General features: G+C 54.9%; 2 protein-coding genes across 5 annotated transcripts in view; one reads left to right on the top strand and one right to left on the bottom strand.

Moving 5' to 3' along the window:
- UAP1L1 (UDP-N-acetylglucosamine pyrophosphorylase 1 like 1) overlaps positions 1 to 1,799 on the bottom strand; it is a 44,022-nt gene extending 42,223 nt beyond the window's left edge. Inside the window, exon 1 of one of the 4 annotated variants that reach the window (XM_064677353.1) lies at positions 1,289 to 1,799. In XM_064677353.1, coding sequence (XP_064533423.1) covers positions 1,289 to 1,565 — 277 coding nt within the window. In that variant the 5' untranslated portion in view covers positions 1,566 to 1,799. The remainder of the gene's footprint in view (positions 1 to 1,288) is intronic. The other 3 variants (XM_064677350.1, XM_064677349.1, XM_064677351.1) reach the window with 3 other exon arrangements.
- Positions 1,800 to 7,524: 5,725 nt separating this feature from the next.
- Positions 7,525 to 19,713, top strand: SAPCD2 (suppressor APC domain containing 2). The gene is made up of 6 exons (XM_064677332.1): positions 7,525 to 7,961; positions 13,340 to 13,473; positions 16,735 to 16,881; positions 17,029 to 17,127; positions 17,666 to 17,779; positions 18,672 to 19,713. The coding sequence occupies exons 1-6, from the start codon at positions 7,556 to 7,558 to the stop codon at positions 18,798 to 18,800; spliced, it is 1,029 nt and encodes a 342-aa protein (XP_064533402.1). The 5' UTR covers positions 7,525 to 7,555; the 3' UTR covers positions 18,801 to 19,713.
- The last annotated feature ends 366 nt before the right edge of the window (positions 19,714 to 20,079 follow it).

The raw sequence follows: 20,079 nt of genomic DNA, 5'->3' as shown, positions 1-20,079 counted from the left end.
ACCAGGCTCCAAAAACCATGGCTAATGGGCTTTCCTGAGCTTCTTTCACACTATCCATCCACTCCGCTTCCAGATCCCATCACCCTCCTGCCACACATGGCTCTGTGTGGATCAGGATCAGCACCAACCTAAGACTGGTCTCTGCACCTGTCAGTGTGCTAGGAGCTCACCCCAAGGCAGCAACCCAGCTCAGCAGCAATGAAACCCCTCCCTACTCCCACCCTCCCCAGGGGCTTATAGAATCAGAATGGTTTGGGTTGGAATGGACTTTAAAGCCCATATCATTCAAACCCCCTCCTGTGGGCAGGGACACCTTCCACTAGCCCAGGTTGCTCCAAGGCCCGTCCAACCTGGCCTTGAACACTTCCAGGGGTGGGGCAGCCACAGCTTCTCTGGGCAACCTGTGCCAGGGCCTCACCACCCTCACAGGGAAGAATTTCTTTGTAATCTCTAATTTAACCCTGCCCTCTGGCAGTGGGAAGCCATTCCCCCTTGTCCTGTCCCTCCAGTCCCTTGTCCCAAGTCCCTCTCCAGCTCTCTTGAAGCCCCTTTAAGTACTTTAACACTACATATTTTTCATGACAGATACTGAAAATCATGTCAACAAAATACCCCTATGCCCTCTAAACCATATCATGAAGCATGTCCATTTGTTTTTTGAACACTTCCAGAGACAGTGACTCCATAACTGCCCTGGGCAGCCTGTGCCAATGCCTGACCTCCCTTTCTGTGAAGAAATTTTCCCCAATATTTAACCTGAACCTCCCCTGAAACAACTTGAGGCTATTCCCTCTTGTCCCATTGTTTCTTAGCTGGGAGGAGAGACAGACCCCCCACCTGCCTACAAGTGCCTTTCAGGGAGTTGTAGAGAGCTTCACCTGCTCCTGCCAGGCATGGCCTTAGCACTTGACTCGGCCCCCTGCGTTTCACAGCGCAGAGTGAAAACTCGGTGTCTCACCCGAAATGCCCCCGGCCGAGGGGCACGGGCTGCCGGCGCTCAAGGCCGGGGTGCAGCCGTGACCCCAGCTCTCCGCCTCCCTGCCCGACTCGCCGTCTCTGTGGCTCCCACCTGCCGCCCCCGCCGGACACCGACCTCCGGCAGCACGGGGTGGCGCGGGGCGGACTGCCCGGAGCCCCGCGGTGCCACCGCAGAAGGCGGTTCCTGCCCCGGGACCCCGCCAGGCACCGCCCCGGCTGGGCCTCGGCGGGACGCGGCCGCCCCCGAAGGAGTGCTTCGGACACCGCCAGCCCTGGGACGGAGGGACAGGCGGCCCCGCGCCTCGCTCACCTTCCGCCTCCCAGCGCTGCAGCGCGGCGGGGCCGCTGCGGCGAGCGCTGCCCAGAAGCTCGGCGGGGAGCGGCTCCATCCGGCCGTCCAGGCGCTCGGGCGGGCCGCGCTGGCGGGCCCCGGCCGCCGCCGCCAGCCGGCAGTGTTCGCCCAGCCCCGGCGGCAGCGCCGCCAGCAGCGCTCTGCGCTGCTCGGGGCCCAGCTCGGCCCAGAACCGCAGCAGGTGGCCCTGCCCGGACCGCTCCAGCCGCGCCCGCACCTCCTCGGGCGGATCCATGGCGTAGGGAGCCCGCTCTGACCGGCTCGGGACCCAGCGGGAGCAGGCGGGCCGGCACCGGGACAGGGCGGCACCGGGCGGGGCCAGAGGTGCCGTCCAGCCCCCCGGAGCCCCCTCCCCGCCGCTCCCGGGAGCGGGGCTGGTCGCAGCCTAAGCTAGTCACGCAGAGCGGGGCTGTAGGGCCGTCCCCGCCCGTTCTCGGAGCCGCCGGGAGCTTCCTGAGCTCGGCCCCCGCGGCATCCGCAGGATTTGACGCCCCCGGCCCCGCGAGTTCCGGCCAACGCAGCACTTCCCCCACGGCCGAATCCCTCCTCCCCAGCGGCTGTGATTCTGCGGTTGCCGTGAGATGTGTCTGCCGGGACCCCCAACCGCTGGTGCTGGGACCTCGATACCAGAGGGGGTCTCACGCCCCGTCTTACACCCGCACTTGGAAATCTCGGAGTTCCCTCAACGCAGAAGGAGCTGGGTGGGCCCGGCTGTACCCCAGCCATGGTGCAGGGGCAGGCGCCCAGCTCAAATCCAGCTCCCCGTTGTTGAAATGAAGTACCAATGAGATGGATAAAAGTTAAAAATGCACTGAATCACCGAAGTATAGTACAGGACAAATAAAAGAATTTATGAAAGATGAGTGAAAAACCAAACCAGCAGGAACCAAGAGCCATGACCCAAAAACTGAAGAGCAGGAGGACACTAAATCAAACTAAAAAGCCGAAGAACAACTTTGTATGAACTGAGTGCTCATTAGCATAGTAAAATCTTTGCCCATAGACTGTGATTGCTCCTTACTCACAGAAGCCCCTTCCCCATAGATCATGAGTAGTAAAACAAGTGTGCAAGGTATCTTTAGATGGAAACAAGAGACTGCAAAGACAATTATTAGAGCTTTAGGTCATTACCTGTAGGGAAATCCTGATTTCTGTTGATTCAAGTGTATAAAAATAGGCACCTGGCATGCTGAAAGTCTGCCAGCTTTGTGGATTCACCACCCAGCACCCATCTCTGTGTAGGTATGAAATAAAATCAATTATCTTGACTCTATGTGTGGATCAGCTTCTTGCACATAGAGTGGAAGAACCGAGTTTTGGGACAACAGAGAGAGCACTGGCAGCCTGGCAGCAGTGAAGTAACCAGACACAACAACCCAAAGGCCAGGGCTGGGCTAGTCACAGCATCAGAAGGCACAGGGTGAGGGAGTCCCCTCTGCAGCTCATGCTGGGATCACAGGCTGCTGAGAGGGAGGACGGTGCAGTGTGCTACACTCCTGCCCTCAAGCCCCACCCCGTGTATACAGTCCACTCCTGCTGCTGGGCAGCCTGGCACTAACCCTTTGTCTCAGCCAGCAGCCACCGGCCTGTCTCTGTGGCAATCCTGCACACGATCAGAGCCCAGCTGGGCAGAAGGAGATGAGAAGACAGACAGACAGGAGCTCAGACACAGCCACCTCCCTGCATGTAAATGGAGTCAGGAGAGCTGGACTCCATCTGGATGTGACCAGCAAGTCAGAAAGAATCCCTGAGAGTGGTCAAAGCTTTTGTTTCATGCTCTGTTTCCTGTTTTATGTAACTTGACTCAGCTCCTGCTCGGAAGAGCTTTGGGGTTTTGAAACCTCCTCGCTCTGCTCCCCTTTACACAAAATCTCTCCCTGCCATAGTTGTATTCCTTGCCTGCCCATTGTGTGGATGGGTGCAGGTACTTCCACACACCTGGTGCCTGCATAATCACCAACCCTTCTTCATCAGAAAAGGCTCTGTCAGATACAACTTGTAAATCAAGCCCTGCCATTTCCTGCAGAACTTGCTTCCGTGCCTCAAAGGAATCCCAGCTCAGAGCCGTGGGATCTCATACCCGTGGGATCCTAGAAGAACTACAGAAAATCTTGCTGCTGCTGGCAAATGTGCTCCAACCCTTCAAATCCAGCCATCCACCAGAACAGGTTTGTCCAGCTGCAGAGCGCCCCCTGGACTGGTTCCACAACCCATGGCAGTGTGTGTGTAGATATTTTCTTCTGCAAAGCAATAAAAATGATGACAGGTTGGATCAGTTACACCAGGCAGGACAACCTGAGTGAGCAGGAGGGAGGGATGCTTGGGCCAAACAAAACACAGAACAGGAAATTCAACATGGAAAAAAGCCCCAGCACTCTGACAGCAGAGAGAGCACACAGCACTCTGTCAGGGTGAGGTACCCCAGCAGGAGGCAGGCAGAGCTTCTTGTGTTTAGGGCCTTGCTCCAGGCTTCAACATTTAAGTTCTCTCTAGTGCATTCCCCAAAGAAATACAGTTTTTCAATCATTCCCCAAATAACATGTCAGACTGGGGAATTTCTGGCTGTGGTACAGCTGTGACTGCTGTTGCCTGGCTTCATCATCATCAGGAGAGTGGAATTTATGATATGACAAAGCAGTTGCTAGATGGATTCCAATCAGAAACCCTGCAGTATCTATCATACTTCCATTTAAGCCCTAGATCCCTGTATTTAAAAAAGCTGTGCTGAGACCCCAGGAGGGGCGAGATGGTGAGATAGGACACAGTGGCTGCCATTTCCTACTAACCCCAGTTCTTGCTCCATGGACCCAGGAGGGCAAACAACCCACCACCCCCACAGACAGCTTGTTTCAGCTTCTCACCAACTGTGCTTCTCCCAGCCCTTGTGACAGCCCGTGAACCACCAAGCATCCACCAGACTTCCTGCTTGCTGGCCTTCTGGGAGAAAAAACGGTTTGGAGGAGAGAAAAGTCACTTCATGGCAAGTGCCTGGCCACCACCAAAGAAAATACAGCATGTCCCCAAGAGGCCCTATTGCAGCAAGATGGAAAACACAAAGTCATTGCAGAGATGAGGAGATCAAACACAGTATCCCTGCCCAAAGGGAAGCTCTCCAACCATGCTCCCCTCACTATTTTTCGCCTTTTCCCAGGGGTTTCTTGGGGCCGGACACATTTCTGGGTTGACACTTTGGTACCTCACTGAAAATAATTCTCTGCACCCACCAGCTTTGGGACTTAATGAATTTTTCAGTGACGGGACATACCAGGACTTGGTCTGGACTGTTGTGGACACAGCTCCTGGTCTGTTTTTAACCAAGCTCTGACCAACCATTCCTGGGTACAGTCTGGTGACCTGCACTGGCTGAGGACAAACCCACTCTGGATGCAGCACTGTCTGGGCTGGCAGTGGTGTTAGCTGTTCCATGTGCCAGAAAACAGTATGCACACACTGAGCCCACAGATCTGTGGCTGGTTCCCCACCAGAGAGAGCAGCAGAGGTTCACAACATCTATTTGGACATGGTCACCAGGAGACAACCTCATGGCTGTAAGTTACCATGTGTTCTCTGCATAATCAAGATGTACATGGGAACACCTACAGGCCACTGAAGACAGCACCGGGCTCAATCTACTGAGACAGTCACCCATCAGCACCCATCGATGGTTCATGTCATGTAGGAAGGTGCCCCATCACCAGCACCCTGTTCCTCCAGTGATCTGCTGGGGTTCGGTGCAGCTTCTGTGACCTCTCTTCACAGAGGTGGCAATGTTGGTTGGTAGGACATGCTGACATGCCACCAGCCTCCAAGGGGACACTAGGTGCCCTGTGCCCCGTCCAGAGAAGGGCAGTGATGCGTTTGGTGTCGCCGCACCAGACCCATGCATGTCACTGCTGATGCCCACAGGACAGCAGAGAGGGAGGGCTGGGCCAGGTCTGAATGGCAGCTGGTGCTTCACAGTAGCTTGGAGGAAGGAGAACTGAATAACTATGTTTTTTATATTTAAGAAAACAAAGAAGTCTGTCCATCAGAGGAGTCTGGGATGGCCCCAAGATAAAGTGAGAGAAAATACCCCGCCGCCCCCCATAAAAAAAACAAACCCCCAAAAGTCTTTTCCAGGAACGTTCAAAATCTCTCTAACGTCATCCACTCAACACGGTGAGGATGGAAATATCAGCCTGTCTCAAGGCAGCTTCTTGAGGGCACTCTGGTATGAAAAATGCAGTAAGAGCAGAGGTGCCCTAGGCAGTTGTGTCCCAGCTCCTTCTGCTGGAGCAGGAAGCTCCACACAGACAGCAAAAGTATTTTGGCTGAAACAGCAGACACAGTTAATGCCAGGAACTGTTTCTGGTATCTCTGGATCACTTTCCTGGTGGGATAGACTGGCTAGGCAGGGAAATTGGACACAAGACATTACGGTCATTCTGAATTCCCTCTGTTATTCCTGGCTGTTCCCGCAAGACCAGAAAGGGGGGAGGAACCCAGAGAAAACCCCTTTTGTTTGCAGATCTAGCCTTTGCTGAACAAAACAGCCCATGTGCTGATGCTGCCAGAGCTGAGCAGCACCACACTGACTGCCTAGTTTCTGGAATAGGAAGGGGAGGGATGAGGCACTGGTTCCTTCTCCTTGTATCCTGCACAGGTGTGAACCTGTTTAGTCAAACACAGCTAAGCCAAGCAGAGATCTCAAACAGGTACAACAGGTCCAGGAAATCTGTGAAAAGAAATGAGTTAAAGAAAAACAGTTCAGCCACAACACAGAGACCAGCTGGAGCAGGACACACTGTCTAATGGAGAGGTTTTGCAGAGAAGGCAGCATCTTGCACTAGGATTAACATACTGCTGCATCTAACAGACACAGCAAATTTCCCTATAAAGTACAGAAACTCATTCTCCTCCCAATGCCAGTACATATTAAGTTTATAAAAGATAAGACGGAAATCCTGTTTCTTTCACATTTGTCAACACTGGAGGGGTCTTTTTCCCCCTTTATTCATGTCTGTGGCTCCTTTGAGCCCCTCTCCCAGCTCCTGCTGGCTGATGGCCACTGGTGCCTCACCAGCCACAGCACTGGGATGATGGCACTCAATTCCCTCTGTCAGCACTCACTTCCTCCATGTACCAGACAAGTACAGCACTGTGCTTGTGCTTTACATCCCTCTTCTGTAGGGATGCTGCATTGACTGACACTTCTGGGGTGTGTTTGCAAAGGTGATGGTGAGAGTGAATGCTACAGTTGTGGTTTTTTTTCCCCTCTTTGTTAATTACATTGGCTCTGAAGTCTCTAGGAGTTGTGCTGGTTTTAGCAGGGTGGACTTATGGGGATAGATTTTGGATTTGTGCTGAAAATGGTGCTGATAATACAGACATGTTTTTTTGTTGCTGAGTGGTGTTTGCACAGAGCCAAGGTCTTTTCTGCTTCTCACCTGAACCCACCAGTGTAGGGGCTGTGGGTGCATAAGCGGTTGGGAGGGTACACAGCCGGGACAGCTGACCCAAGGGATATTCTGGACCATACGGCATCATGTTCAGTGTATAAACCGAGGGGAAGAAGGAGGAAGGGTTTGGCATTTGTCTTCCGCAGTAACTGTTACACAGCATGGAGCCCTGCTTTCCTGGGGAAGTTTGCACACCTGCCTGCCCATGAGAAGCAGTGAACGAATTCCTTGTTTTGCTTTGTTTGTGTGAGTGGCTTTCGTTTTCCCCATTAAACTGCCTTTATCTCAACCCATGAGGTTTCCCACTTTTACCCTTCCCATTCTCTCCCCCATGCCACCAGGAGTGAGTAAGAGGCTGTGTAGTGCTTAGTTGCTGGCTGGGGTTAAACTATGACAGGTTTTCGGGTATCTCTGCTTGAAAAGAAACCAGGATTTGTGCCTGGATGGATGGATGGATGGACGGACACCGGCCAGAGCAGCTCTTCTCGGGGTGCAGGGTCCTGGGTAATAGGGGGATCGAGGAATAAACATCTCCCTGAGCCCGCCTCGCTCGCGGTCGGGAAAGTGGCGCGGTCCCGGTCCCTCCGCCATCCCTCTCCGAAGGGACCGGGACCCCCGCCGCTCCCCGGCCGCGAGCGGGGCGGGCGCCGCGTGGAACTCAAACCGCCGTCCTCCCTCTCAGCCAATGGTCAGAGGGACCGCCCGCCGCCACCCAATGAGAGCTCGGGACATCCCGCCCCTGACCAATAGGCGCGCGGGGCTGGCCCTGGGGTAACGCTCGGCGGCGATGGCTCCGGAACGCGGCGATCGGTCGCTCCCCGCCGGTACCGAGGGTCTTCCTCGGGTCTTTCTGCAGAGCCTGCGGACTCTTTTCGATATCCTGGATGACCGGCGGCGGGGTTACGTGCACCTACGGGAGATCGAGTCGCGCTGGCGGGGCGCAGAAGCCCGGGAGCTGCCCACCGGGGTGATGGAGGGGTTGCGGCAGGCGGCACCGGCCAGCGGGTACCTCACCTTCGAGAGGTTCGTCTTGGGGCTGCGGGCGGCCCTGCCCGGGGCTGAGCCCCCGGTTGAGGGCGGCAGCGGCGGGCAGCGGAGCGTGGAGAAGCCGCCGAGCCCTCGCTGTTCCGAGGAGCGGCGGGGGAAGAACACTGGGCAGCGGGAGCCGGGGCACAGCCAGCCCCGAGGCCGCGGTGAGTGGTGGGACTGAGCGGGGGGCTCCGGGCTCGTGGGGTTGATGGCAGCGCCGGGCCCGGGGACTGGCGCCCAGAGGTCGGGCTGGAATCTAGTTGTTCGCCCCGGTCCCTTGTGTTCTCCTCTGGGCTAGAGCCAGCGCTTCCCGCAGGGCCAGTGTAAAACTCCGCCAAAGTTACTGCCATGCTCAGTTTGGCTTTGCTGGGCTCCGATCCCGATGTGGATATCCCGACGCCGCCGCCCACCCAGGGCTGTGCTCCCTTCGCGAGGCACTGTGCTATTTATAGCGCTGACAGAAGGAATTAAGGGCTTTGCCGTAACGTGTCCGTGGTTGTCCCTGGGCGTAGAGTCTGTCCTGACCTTCCCCGAGGGTGACTGACACAGCTAGGAGTCTCAGAGGATGGCTGGGACCTGGGGACCCCCCGAGCAACCTTGACGGGGTGAGGGTTGTGATCACGGAGTAGCCGTGTACTCGGGTGGGCTCTGGGCTGGGGTGGTCCTCAGAAAGGATTCTTTCACAATGTCATGCACGTGCAATAAAAATTGCAAAATAAAAATTGCAAAACCTGATCCAGCTTTTTGGTTTGGATCATTCTGCAGCACTATTCCCAATAACAAATAATTAAGCAATGAATAAATGAGAAAGTGGCACCAGGGCAACCTGCTTTGCTGTCCCAGGCTCTGGCTACAGAGCTCACCTGCAGGTCCCTGTGGACTCTTCCCCTTCCTTGGTACCTGGGGTCCCTGTGTGGCTCTGCCAGAGCCCTCTGCGGTGGTACGCTGACCTTGGCACAGGAGAGACCTTTTCACTGGCGTCTTGATTTGTCGTTAGTCAGTAGGAGATGTTATAAGGAAACCAAGTTTCTGGGTAGGTAATAATTCTTTATCTAGGTTTGTGAAGTGCTTTGAGATCTGAGGACATAAAGGTCTGTGTGAGTACCTGGTGTTTGTTATTGCACGACCTGAGTGTGATGACATGACTTCCTCCACCTCAGGAATGTCAGGCTGGTTTGCCTTCCCTTCCCGCCCGCTACCTCCCAGTCCCTTCTGCTGGGTGGAGAAGAAACTTTAACTGTGGCTGAGGTTCTCTGCTTTCCATATTGCTCCAGACTAATCACTGGAGCTTCATCTAAGGCAATATTATTAAGCAGGCTGACTCTTCTATCATCAAGAGTGTAAATCTGGAAAAACCTGAAAAAAATCCTGCTTGGTGAATAGACAACAGATTGAAAACTCTACCCTGGGAAGGAGCAAGCAAATGACTGCAGCAGCTTTCTGCTTGCTGAGGATCTTTTCATTATAGGGTGATGTTCCACAACTGTTTGGAGCCTGTGAAAAAGATTAGTGCCTCAGCCCTTGATGCCAGCTTCCCAAGCTGCAGGGTCATATTCTGGCAAGAGGCCTGAGTTTCAAGTTGATTCATCAGCTTAGAAAATGTTACAGCTCAGAGTTACTCCATCTCTTTTAACTCCAGGTCCTGCACAACTGCCCAGTGCTCCCTTGGAGCACTGGAAGGTTTCCCAGAGTGTGGTTCAATGGGTGGATATCCTCCTCAGCTGGCCATGAGGGAGTTGGGCAGTGCTGTGTCAGGACACAGCTCCATCACACTACAGAGAAGTGTGCTGAGTGCTGGGAGCTGCCTGTGCCTCCAGGAAGCCCTGTCTCCACTAAGATTATATTCTTTGCGTGCGAGGCTGCTCTGAGCCTCCAGCTACATGTAGTGGCTTCTGTAAGTGCAATGAGAGGATGTAACAAGTCAGAGGAAGCTCTCTCTGCCTATGATTTGGGGAAAGGGGGTGCTCACAGGATGCCTCCCCAGCTCTGCTTTATGATCTGGGGTCAGAGGTGATTTGGATGTGACTCATGGCAAAATGGCAGAGGTTGGGGCCATGTGACTCTCCTGGCATGTCCAGGGGTGCAATGAGCCAGTGGACAACAATTCCCTTTCTCTCACTCAGTTCTGCTAGTGTGTGGGCTGAAGTGATTTAAAGAAGTCCCTGCTTAAGTCACCTTCCAGCTTCTCCTCAGCCCAGCAGTGCTCAGGCAGCCTGCAAGCTTCTGCTGGGTGCCCCACGGTCCCTGGGGAGCCAACAGCACCCTCTAAGCACAAGGATGGTGAGGTGGATATTAGGGAAGTCACTGTGGTGGTGCCCACTGGTGCCTTGTCACAGCAACTTCTGAGTGTGTCACTCCTGGGGGTCTTTACCTCTGTGGTTCCCCTGTGAGCTGAGACCTGGGGAAGTCAAGGCACGGAGCAGAAAGTGCCTTGCCCAGGAGATGTGTGATGGTCTTGGGCACTGCCTCCTCCCCAGCACTTCACTTTCCCTTGCTCCAGGGGTGGCCTGGCTCTAGCAGCTCCCTGGAGAGCTGGTGGCACTGGCAGCAGGGGTGGGATGGTTTGTAGGGGCTTGTCTGGGCCATTGCCAAGGGCAAGTGTGGAAATGTGTAAAACAACCATGAGGTGTCTGCTTGTCTTGGGCAGGGAGCTTCCCAGAGGGAGGAGTCTGTCCTTTATCTCATGTCAGGATCTCTTCCACCTCTGATGATCTGGTCCTGCTCTTTTCCTAAGAAGAACTATCCAAGCTCATTAGCAGGGATCCTTTTTTAGCCGCTGCCTTGTCTGTTCAGGTGCACAGAGCTTGACTGTTTGACCAGGAGCTCCTGCTTATCACAAGTTCAGCTCAGTTCTACCCAGCACTTCCAGGTAACAGCAGCAAAAAGCTTTTAACACGTCTGTCCTGCAGCTCCTACCAGAAATGCTCCTGACTTTGCCTTGGGAGTCTGCCTGTTGAAGGTACCCTTGATTTGGGGCTGTTTCTCAGTTTTCCAAGCAGGATGTGCTACAGGTCTGCTAGGAGAACACACACATGGTCACACCAGTCTTGCTGGGTTCCTCCCAGGTAAATTTGGGTGTATGAAACCAAAGGCAGTTGGCAAAGCACATGGATGGGTGATATCAAAGACCGTGTATATCGATGTGCTGGAGACCTGTCTGTGCCAGAGTATTTGCTGGCAGGTGGAGCAGGATGCTGTGATGGACCAGGAGGACTTTTTCCATGGTGTGGTGACTTCTTTCTCCAACGACACGTAGTGATGGACTGAGCTGTCACGTTGCCTGCTCTCCCCTCAGCCTGAATCTGGTTCCCACAACTGAACCAGTGTGAATGTGGCAGCACAGGCAGCCCTGGCACAGTGCAGCTCTCCCAGATCTCGTTGCCTTAAAATGAAGGGTGGCTTCTGTGGCCATTGCCCCTGATCTCCCATGCCCCGTATCCCAGCTCCATCGTGTCCATGTGCTTGGCTGAGGAAACTCGTGGAGCAGAAGGAAGCAATGTGCCAGCCCAGGTGATGCCATGCACCCTGTCCTGGCACTAACAGCCCTTCATGTGCCTGCAGCAGGGAACATGCCAGACCTGAGCCAGGTAGCTCTGGTACCTAGGAGCCAGCATGTGCCCAACCATAGGAGAAGGATGTGCGATGGATGGCAGATGCATGGGGAGGAGTCCCGAGGAGGGTGTATTTTCCCCAGCTGCCTGCCATTATTTGCCAACTCCCTAATGCTCCTGTTGAAAAGCCAGGTTGGGAAAAGCACTCTTGAGGAAACTTCTGTGCAGGGAGCAGGCAAGCTGCAGGACTGAGGGAGTAGCATGAGGCAGGGTGTGCTGGGGCAGGAAAGGAAGAGCAGCAGGTTGGTGCCCAGACATGCCTGGGGATGTGCTGGCTGCAGGCCTGGCTGCCCTGGTGCTATGGTTTGGGGCAGTGGTAAAACGAGAAGATGCAAAAAGGAGCTCCAAAGACACATCCTCATGGAGGTACAGTCAATGCTCCGCTTTATTCCAAAAATACACACATTATCAAGGGTCCTACAGGGTTCACACGCTCTACTCTAACTCTCTCTTCGTTACATCCGTTTTCACACGCTATAGCTATATCTTTATTGGCTCTACTAGCCAAGGCACGTGCTCTGACATTTCCAGGCCCTCCCATCTTGTGGTTTCTCACACCCTGGATAACATCCTCTTCTCTTGTTTACCTCTGTGCAGCTTTCTCATATCTGCTGCTCAAGGACACAGGTCCCCGCCGTCCAGCACGCAGGCTGGATTGTGCAAACAGGCCTGCAGCAATATATGTCCTGCATCATCTAAGATACTCTCAACACAGTGGGGTTTCAGAGTGCTGCTCTGCCAGCTCAGCCAGAGGCGGATCAGAGCTGGCTTGGCTGTGGCTACAGGGCTGGGTTTCTGGTGAGGGCAGGTGGTGCAGGGCTTGTACAGACTTCAGTGCAGGTGCCCAGGGAAGTCCTGCCCTGGCTGATGGGCAGGAGGTGTCTGATCCAGCCTGGAACCTGCCAGTATGAACTTAATCTCCAAAAATAGGTTATGCATGGATTTGCATTAGCACCATGTGTTTGTGGTAGATTAGTCTTTTGCAGGATAGGATGTTGGAGTTTTAATAAAATTTTGAAAAAACTACAGCCTGATTTACTCTGTGATTACATCACAGGTATGCAGTCTGGGGGGATGTCCACATGGCCAAGTCCATCACCAAGCAGGAGCTGCCTTCAGATGAAGTTGGGTTCCTGGCAGAGCTGGTGCCACCTGAGTGGGAACCGGGTGTCCCATGAGGGCCAGCAATATCACTGACTGGACTAGTTTTGCCTGGAAGCTGCTTGTGATACCAAAAAGCAGCAGAAACAAACTTCTTAATGCCAATTTGTAGATGTTAAAAAGGGCATTCTTCTTTATTCAGCGCTGGATGTTCAGAGGAGAGCTCCTCTAATCAAACGACAGATGGACAGGGCTTTTTATTACACGTACTGTTTATATATTAATTATATATTCTCACTTAATACATATTCATTAGTTTGCTTTACATAGTCACGCCCATAATGGAAGTCCTTCTTTGATCCTTACGGATCTTCTTCGCTGTCTTGACCTCAGGTCTTGAGCAGGCACAGCATTATTGTTTCACCACTAAAAACTAACATTTGTTCTTTATCTTGTTTGGGTACACAGAGCTTAGTTTACCTCCTGTTTGTTTGAGTACATCCCTTATCTAATTCTCTAGGACTTCTCCAAGATTATATTGTTCCTTATTTGGGCATTCCAGGATACTGTGAGTAAAGTTTGTATTTCTCCTATCACTTGCTCTCTGCAGAAGATGACACTGAGGTTTGTTGCCAGCCTGGCGCAGCCGAGTCAGTCATTCCTGAAGCCTGTCCTGCCTGGACAAAGATGGGAGCAGGCACTAAGGCTGGTGCTTTGCTCAGCCTCTCCCTGTTTGCAAGACCACCCTGCAGATCATCCCACAGAAGCAGGAACCCTGGGGAGGTTCTTGTTGGAAGTGGCTGGTGGCCTCATGCCTTCCTCTGTTCCAGGTGGTGATGCGAAGTCTGCTGGGCAGTCCCAGGGGGATGGTGGCCTCCCGGGGGCTGGGGACACTCGGAGGCATCAGAGGGGCCGTGCAGAACACCGGAGACACACCATCACCAACGGCGTGGATTTCAGCATGGTAAGGGACAGCCCTGTCATGGGCTCCCATGAAGGGGAAGGTGGATTGCAGGGGTCCCTCACTGCTGACACCATCTCTGGGCTATGGCTCCCCCTCTGCCCACCTGCACACGTGAGCCATGGGACATTGGGCAGATCCTGATATTTTGGATACAAAGCTCTGTTGATGTATGTGGAGGTGCTGCCCTAACTTCCACCGCTCTTTCTGTTTTTGCCAGAAATCGTGCCCGACAGGGAGGAGGTTCATGCCTTCCCCTGGAGTGGGGTCAGCCCGTGGAGCTAGCATTTGACTGCATGGCTGCCTTCCCTGTGGGCAAGGTCCTGGGCAGGGAAAGGCAAAGGTGGAGGTGTGGCAACAGGTGGGTGTCTGGGCCTTTCAAGCACCCCAGTGAGGGTCAGGTACTCTGCACTGGCAAGTGGTGGGGCCAGGCTGTGCCCCCTTCCGGATGTTTCCTGCAGGTCAGGGCTCAAGCATACTGATCCTCCTGGCTCTCAAGAGACTTTTTGCTAGCAAAGCAGAGAAATCCACATTGAATTTAGCCAGGCAGCCCAGGATGGAGGCATCTGCTTCTCTCTCTCTGCCCCTGAGGGGAGAGGCTTGGATCAGATTGCCTGGGTGAAGGGATCTGCCCTGGAGAAGCTGCCTGGGCATGTTGCCCACAGGCTAATTGTCCTGGGAAGAGAGCCAGGACCAAGCCTGCAGGATGAGTGCTTGGTGGGACTATCACCATTGCACTTCCACCCTTTGCACCCTGGTGTCACCGTGCTCCTGCAGCCCAGCAGGCCTGAGTGGTGGTGCCCAGCCTGGCACTCGCCTTGGGGGACACAACATGCCCCGATGCCAGCCTGGGAGGGGGTGTTTGCTGGGCTTGCAGCCTTGCAAGGGCCAGGATCCCCATTGGGCCAAGCAGTCGCTGCTGAAAGGTGCTGATAAGGAGTGATAAATAAATGTCTGGGATTGAGGGCCTTGTTTCTCAAGGGTTTTAGGTGGCTGGAAGTTGGGAAGGTCCCTGCTTCCCTGGCAAGGCTCTCCCCTGTGCGCACAGCTCTGGGCTGGAGCCCATCACTGCTGTGAACTCAAGGACCTACCTGGTGCTAGTGAGAAGGGTCTGCTGGGCACTGTGTCTGTCCCCAGCTCTGCCACAAGTGCTCTTGCTCTGGGCTTATGTTGCCCTGGTCTCTATTTCCCCAAGTTGTGGGGGCAGTGGGAGAGGTCCTCTGCATTTTTTTACCCTCTCCGCAACATACCCGAGAGCTGCACTGTCCTTCTGTGCTTCTAAGCCCAGAGAAGTGGTGTCTGTCCCTGTCTCAGCCTTTCGTGACACTCTGGGCACAGCCTTTGGGCACTGGTCCCATTTGTGAGCCTACAGAGAACAGGTTTGAGTCCAGCAAGGACCTAATCCTTATGCTGTCACCTCTCCTACCCCTCCCTGCCCCAATGGTGGGAGGAGGCTGGGCCCCCAGGGGACAAGGAACTGTCAATAGACTTGTTTGCCTAAAGCCTGTGGCAGATGGTAGCACTTGTGTCCATCCTACATCCCAAAGTGCACCAGGACTGGTTCCTCCTGTGCAGGGAGTGGAGCTGTGAGGGCTGTGCTGCAGCCCCAGGACTCTTTGCACCACCACAGCTGGTCCCTACTCATCAGCTGGTGTTTTCCAGCCAGTCCCTCACTGACTGGTCTGACTTCCCCATGGCCATGAGGGTGGCTGGGATGAGACCTTCCGTGAGAGGCTGAGCACTGTCATTTGTAGACAGCTGAGGGCACAGCTCCATCCCCTCCTCTTAACCCCAGGAAGCACCAACCAAGTCCAGTTCTTTGTCTTCCTCATGCCTCTGAAGCTGCCTTTGCCCAGTGTCCCATCCTTGAGATGTCATCTATCCCCACACAGGCAGGGCTGGCAATGTCCCTCTGCTCTGTGGGATATTGCTTCTTCCTCTGGTCACCGTGCTGGCCAGCAAGCCTAGTGGGAACAGGGCAGAACAGGCAGCAGTGGGCTGTACCCCCAGCTGAGTGGGGGTCCTTGCCACATACAGCACCTTCTTCATGCCCCTCACAAACGGCCTCCATAGCATCAAGGCTCTGCACTTCTTCCTCTGGGTATGTCCCTTTGGGCCATCAGAGAAGTGTGCAGGGAGGCTCTCATGTTGCAAACAGTGTTTCCAGAAGTGGGAGCAAGAGCAACCCCAGTGTATTGCGTGGCAGGTGTGGGATGAGCAGAAGACACGCTGGAGCCCAGTCTGTGCTGTGGGTGAAGGCCAGGCTGTGTTGTGGCAAAGAAGGCAGAGGCAGCAAGGCAGGCAGCTCCCCATGCCCTTGGCTTGGAGATGGGTGCAGAAGCTGGGGGAGCAGCCTGGCATGGAGAAGGGGAGCAGCGCCTTTGGGCTCACAGGGTGAGAGTGATGAATGGGTCACTGCACCAGTACTCTGTTCCCTGGGGATGTCCCCTCTTCCCTCTCCACCTCTGTGATTGCTGGTGGCAAAGTGGTGCTGAAGGGAAGTAGAGGCAGAAGGTGGCAGTGGAATGAGGACCCTGTGTCCCCCGTGGATGGAGGCTGAGCCCCCTGTTCTCCAGCAGCCTTGGCTGTGTTGTAGCCAGGCACAGGGTTCTGCTCATCCTGTCCCAGGGGCCTGCTCTGGAGGCAGGGGCCCCAGGCACTCCTGTAGCAGCTCTGCAGGCACACCAAGGTCCCCAACCTGAGTGACTGGCAGAGACACTCAGCAGAGAGGTGTGCTCTGCTACACTCTGCACAGCTCAATGTACTTTGCGGGGTGAAGCAAAGTGGGGGCAGAGTGCTGGGGAAACAAGACTGCAGGTTTTCCCCTGCTCGCAGCCTGCACAGTGAGCTGGGCTGTTCGCTGCTTGCCAAAATCCAAGTGTGTCTGTGCTGGGGCTGGTGCTCACACCCTGAAGGGAGCTGGGGGTGGCTGCTCCTGCTGCCTCTCTGGGTAAATAAGAGGTGAAGAAAACAGCTTCTGTGAAGGGGAGCAGGAGGGTGGAGGTGATCTGAGTGTCCATCACCTGCTTCGGTTGTTCTCTCAAACTAGAGAACTCTTCCTCCTAAACTCTTCCTCCAAAACTTGTCCTCCAAAGCAGCATCAGGCAGCAGACATCATCCCACTCCTCTATAGCTTCTCATGAGGAGAGGGATAAGACCCCTGCCCATATCCACATCCCTCCATACCTCATGAAGAAACCAGCTCCTGGAACTCAACAAGGCCTTGATGGGGAGTCGGTGACATCCCTGTGCTCTGTCCTGCAGCTGAAGTACATGAAAGAGCTGGAACAAGAGAAGGATTTCCTGCTGCAGGGCCTGGAGCTCATAGACCAGGCTCGAGACTGGTACCACCAGCACATCCAGCTCATGCAGGAGCACCAGCGGCTCCTGGGGAAGAAGAGAAGCAGTACTGTGAGTCTGGGGCTTGTTCTTATGGTGCCTGGCTGCTTGGGAGGAGGTGGGGCTGCTCTGTGGATTTGGAGAACTGGACTGGGACTTGGCTGGACCTGGAGCCAGCCCCATGGTAACCCCCAGCCTCTTCTTCCTCTCATCCCACAGGATTTCCCTGAGGGTGGCTGGAGCCACCTGGGGCGCCTGGTCCCCAAGCTGCAGGAGGTGAACCGCTGCCTGGGTGAATTCCTTTCCACCACTGGCAAGGTGAGAACAGCCATCAGCAGCTTGAAGTTGTTTGTGTGACCTTAGGACCCTCCTGTCCCTCCCCATGCTGGTAGCAGGGCTGACATTGGAGCTGCCAGAGTTTCCCCCAGCTCTGAAGAGGTGACTTGGCTCCATTGGCAAGACAGGTGATGGGGGGCAGCCAAGAGGACAGCACAGCTGGTCCTGAGCTGGGCTGGAGGATGGTCAAGGCATTTGGGGGACTAAAGGAGGTTCCCAAAAAGGTATAACCATTGTCAAGTGAATAAGAAATCCAACCTGCTGAAGTGCTGAATCAGCCACCTCAGAGCTGACTGTCCCACCGGGCTCCTGGGAGGAGCCAGGCACACTGGCAGGAATGCTTCCTCCCTCTGCCTGGTGGGCCAGAGACCCTGCAATGGCCTGTGCTGGGATTTTAATCCTCTGCTGGGCTTCTCTCAGTTCTCTGTGTGCCACAGAAACAGCTTCCAGCCTTGAAGAAAGGCTGGGAAGGGCCACAACGGAGGAGGCTCAATGTCTGATCCCTTCACCTTCTCTGCAGCCAGCAAACCCCTCCTCAGCCCTGAGCAGGCTGGTCACCACAGTGTCCCCAGCCTCCACAGGCTCCCAGCAAGCCATCAACATGCTAAAAGAGCAGAATCGGCTTCTCACCAAGGTGAGTGGGGGTACAGGTGGAGGAGGTGCCCTTGGGGGTGCTGGGAAAGGAAGGTGGGATAGGGCCAGGAAAGGAATGCTAGGCAGTGGGAAGTGTTCCTTCAGCTTGGCCAACCTTGGTCATCCCAGAGAAGGGCTGCACACAGAGACCCTCTGGCATGCAGCTGTGCCCAACTGTGTCCGTCTGTTTGCTGGGTGAGTCAATGGGTAGGGATGGGGCATTCCTGTCAGAGGGAAAAGACTGTGACAAATGCAGGTCACAAGAGGGTAATGAGACTGCAGCTGGGGTCTGTAAGCAGGGCAGATGGGGAAGGGATGCCCATGGTGCCCCCACCAGGGCCAGGCTTACTGCTGGGGTTCCTGTCCCAGCACACGGCCACAAAGATGCTCTGAGAGCTGGAGCCCCTCTGCTCTGGAGCCAGGGTGGGAGAGCTGGGGGTGTTCAGCCTGGAGAAGAGAAGGCTCCAGGGAGAGCTTGGAGCTCCTTCCAGTACCTGAAGGGGCTCTGAGAGAGCTGGAGAGGGACTTGGGACAAGGGACTGGACGGACAGGACAAGGGGGAATGACTTCCCACTGCCAGAGGGCAGGGCTAGATGGGATATTGGGAAGGAATTCTTGGTTGTGAGGGTGGTGAGGCCCTAGCACAGGTTACCCAGAGAAGCTGTGGCTGCCCCACCCCTGGAAGTGTCCAAGGGTAGGTTGGACAGGGCTTGGAGCAACCTGGGCTAGTGGAAGGTGTCCCTGCCCATGGCAGGGGATGGAATGAGATGAGCTTTAAGGTCCTCCCACCCAAACCAGCCTGTGATTCTGTGGTTCTATGTAATATTACCTGCAATACAGCAGTTGCCAGCATTTTCCTCCTCTGAGCAGTATTTTCCTCCCATCTCTTGCAGGAGGTGACTGACAAGAGCGAGCGCATCACCCAGTTGGAGCAGGAGAAATCTGCCCTTATCAAGCAGCTCTTTGAGGCTCGTGCCCGCACCAACCATGAGGCGAGCCAGCTGGACTCCACCTTCATCTAGCACCTCCCCCTCCCCATCGTCGAGCTTCCCTAGGGGTTTCAAGGGACTCTGGCCCCAAACCCATCACACCCGTTGTTCCAGGTGTTGTATCTCAGGGTCTGGGACTGCCACTGGCATCTCTGCAGGAGGAAGCTGGCACCCCACCTGGGGAGCATCCCTGCCCTGCTGGCTTTCCAGCCATGCTGCTCTCAAGCTGCTCCTTTTCTGTCTCTAAATGGGTGCAGGGACTCTCTCCCCAGCCCCACAACCCCCAGTGTGCAGGAGACATGGCTGCTGCCTGTGCTGCCTGTGCAGGGGGAGCTGCTGTGCATCTCAGGTATCCTCCTGCTTCCCACCCAGCTCAGTGACAATTCTTGAGCTGAATGACATTCGACTATGGCTCAGTACTTGGTATCCATGGTACTTTCACTGGAGATCCCTATGAACCTCCATGGGTCCCTGGCCTTCCATACCCCCGAGACCAGGGTTTTTCTCTCCAGGGTTGTTTCAAGCTCTGACATGCCGTAGCACTGAGCTGAGGTGGGCAGAAGGTGCTAGCCCTTCCCTAGGCTGGCACCATGCAGACCAGTTCTGTTCTCACTCCTGTTTTTGTCTGTTGCTCTCTGTCCCTTCCAGCTGTGCTCTTTGAGGATGATCCTGGCCTAAAGCTCGCTGCAAGGCATGAATCCCTGTTCTGCTCTGGTGCCTGCAGCTGGAATGGGGGTCAGCAGAGTGCCAGGGAGAGGGTGGAGGAGGAAGAGCAAAGACCATGGCTAGTCATGTCCTTTGCCTGCAGGAGTAGGGTGTTAGTTGTCTCCTAGGCATCAGTGCCTGCCATCCCTTTTGTGATGCCACCTTGGTGTCCAGTGCCTGTTTTGCCTAAGGTTTAATTAAAAGCAACCCTCTTTATGAGAAGGGTCACCTGTCTGTAGGGTGAACTATTTAATTTAACCTTTTGTCTCTCTGCCGAAATCAGTCCATCTAGTGCTACCAGCCCTGAAGGCCGTGACTGTTCTGTCTTTGGGATGTGGAATGAGCTGAAGTTGCACAGTCTGGTGAGCACAAGGAGCCCAGGGGTCTCTACTCCTGGGCATGTTCCCATGTGTTTTCCCATCCCCTCTGGGCTTCCCAGGGACTGGGGACCCCCTGCCCCCTGCTGTGGGACGGGGTCTTGAAGCCACCTGCCCCCCTTCGAGTTCTATAGCCTCATCTGTCTGCTCCTCTAGAAACTGTTCTAGAGGCTTGCACTCCTCAGGTGGTGCTGGTGCAGTTCACAACCTGTTATTTACTTTAGAGTGCC

The sequence above is a fragment of the Pseudopipra pipra genome, chromosome 20 (assembly GCF_036250125.1).
Source record: "Pseudopipra pipra isolate bDixPip1 chromosome 20, bDixPip1.hap1, whole genome shotgun sequence".
NCBI classification, from domain to species: domain Eukaryota; kingdom Metazoa; phylum Chordata; class Aves; order Passeriformes; family Pipridae; genus Pseudopipra; species Pseudopipra pipra.
The sequence above is the reverse complement of the archived record's forward strand: the minus strand, read 5'-3'. Positions and strand labels throughout refer to the sequence as shown.

Coding starts and splice junctions, on each gene's coding strand:
- SAPCD2 (XM_064677332.1), top strand. CDS start 7,556: ATGGCTCCGGAACGCGGCGATCGGTCGCTCCCCGCCGGTACCGAGGGT. Junction 7,962..13,339: donor CAGCCAGCCCCGAGGCCGCG/GTGAGTGGTGGG, acceptor CCTCTGTTCCAG/GTGGTGATGCGAAGTCTGCT. Junction 17,128..17,665: donor TCCTTTCCACCACTGGCAAG/GTGAGAACAGCC, acceptor CCTTCTCTGCAG/CCAGCAAACCCCTCCTCAGC.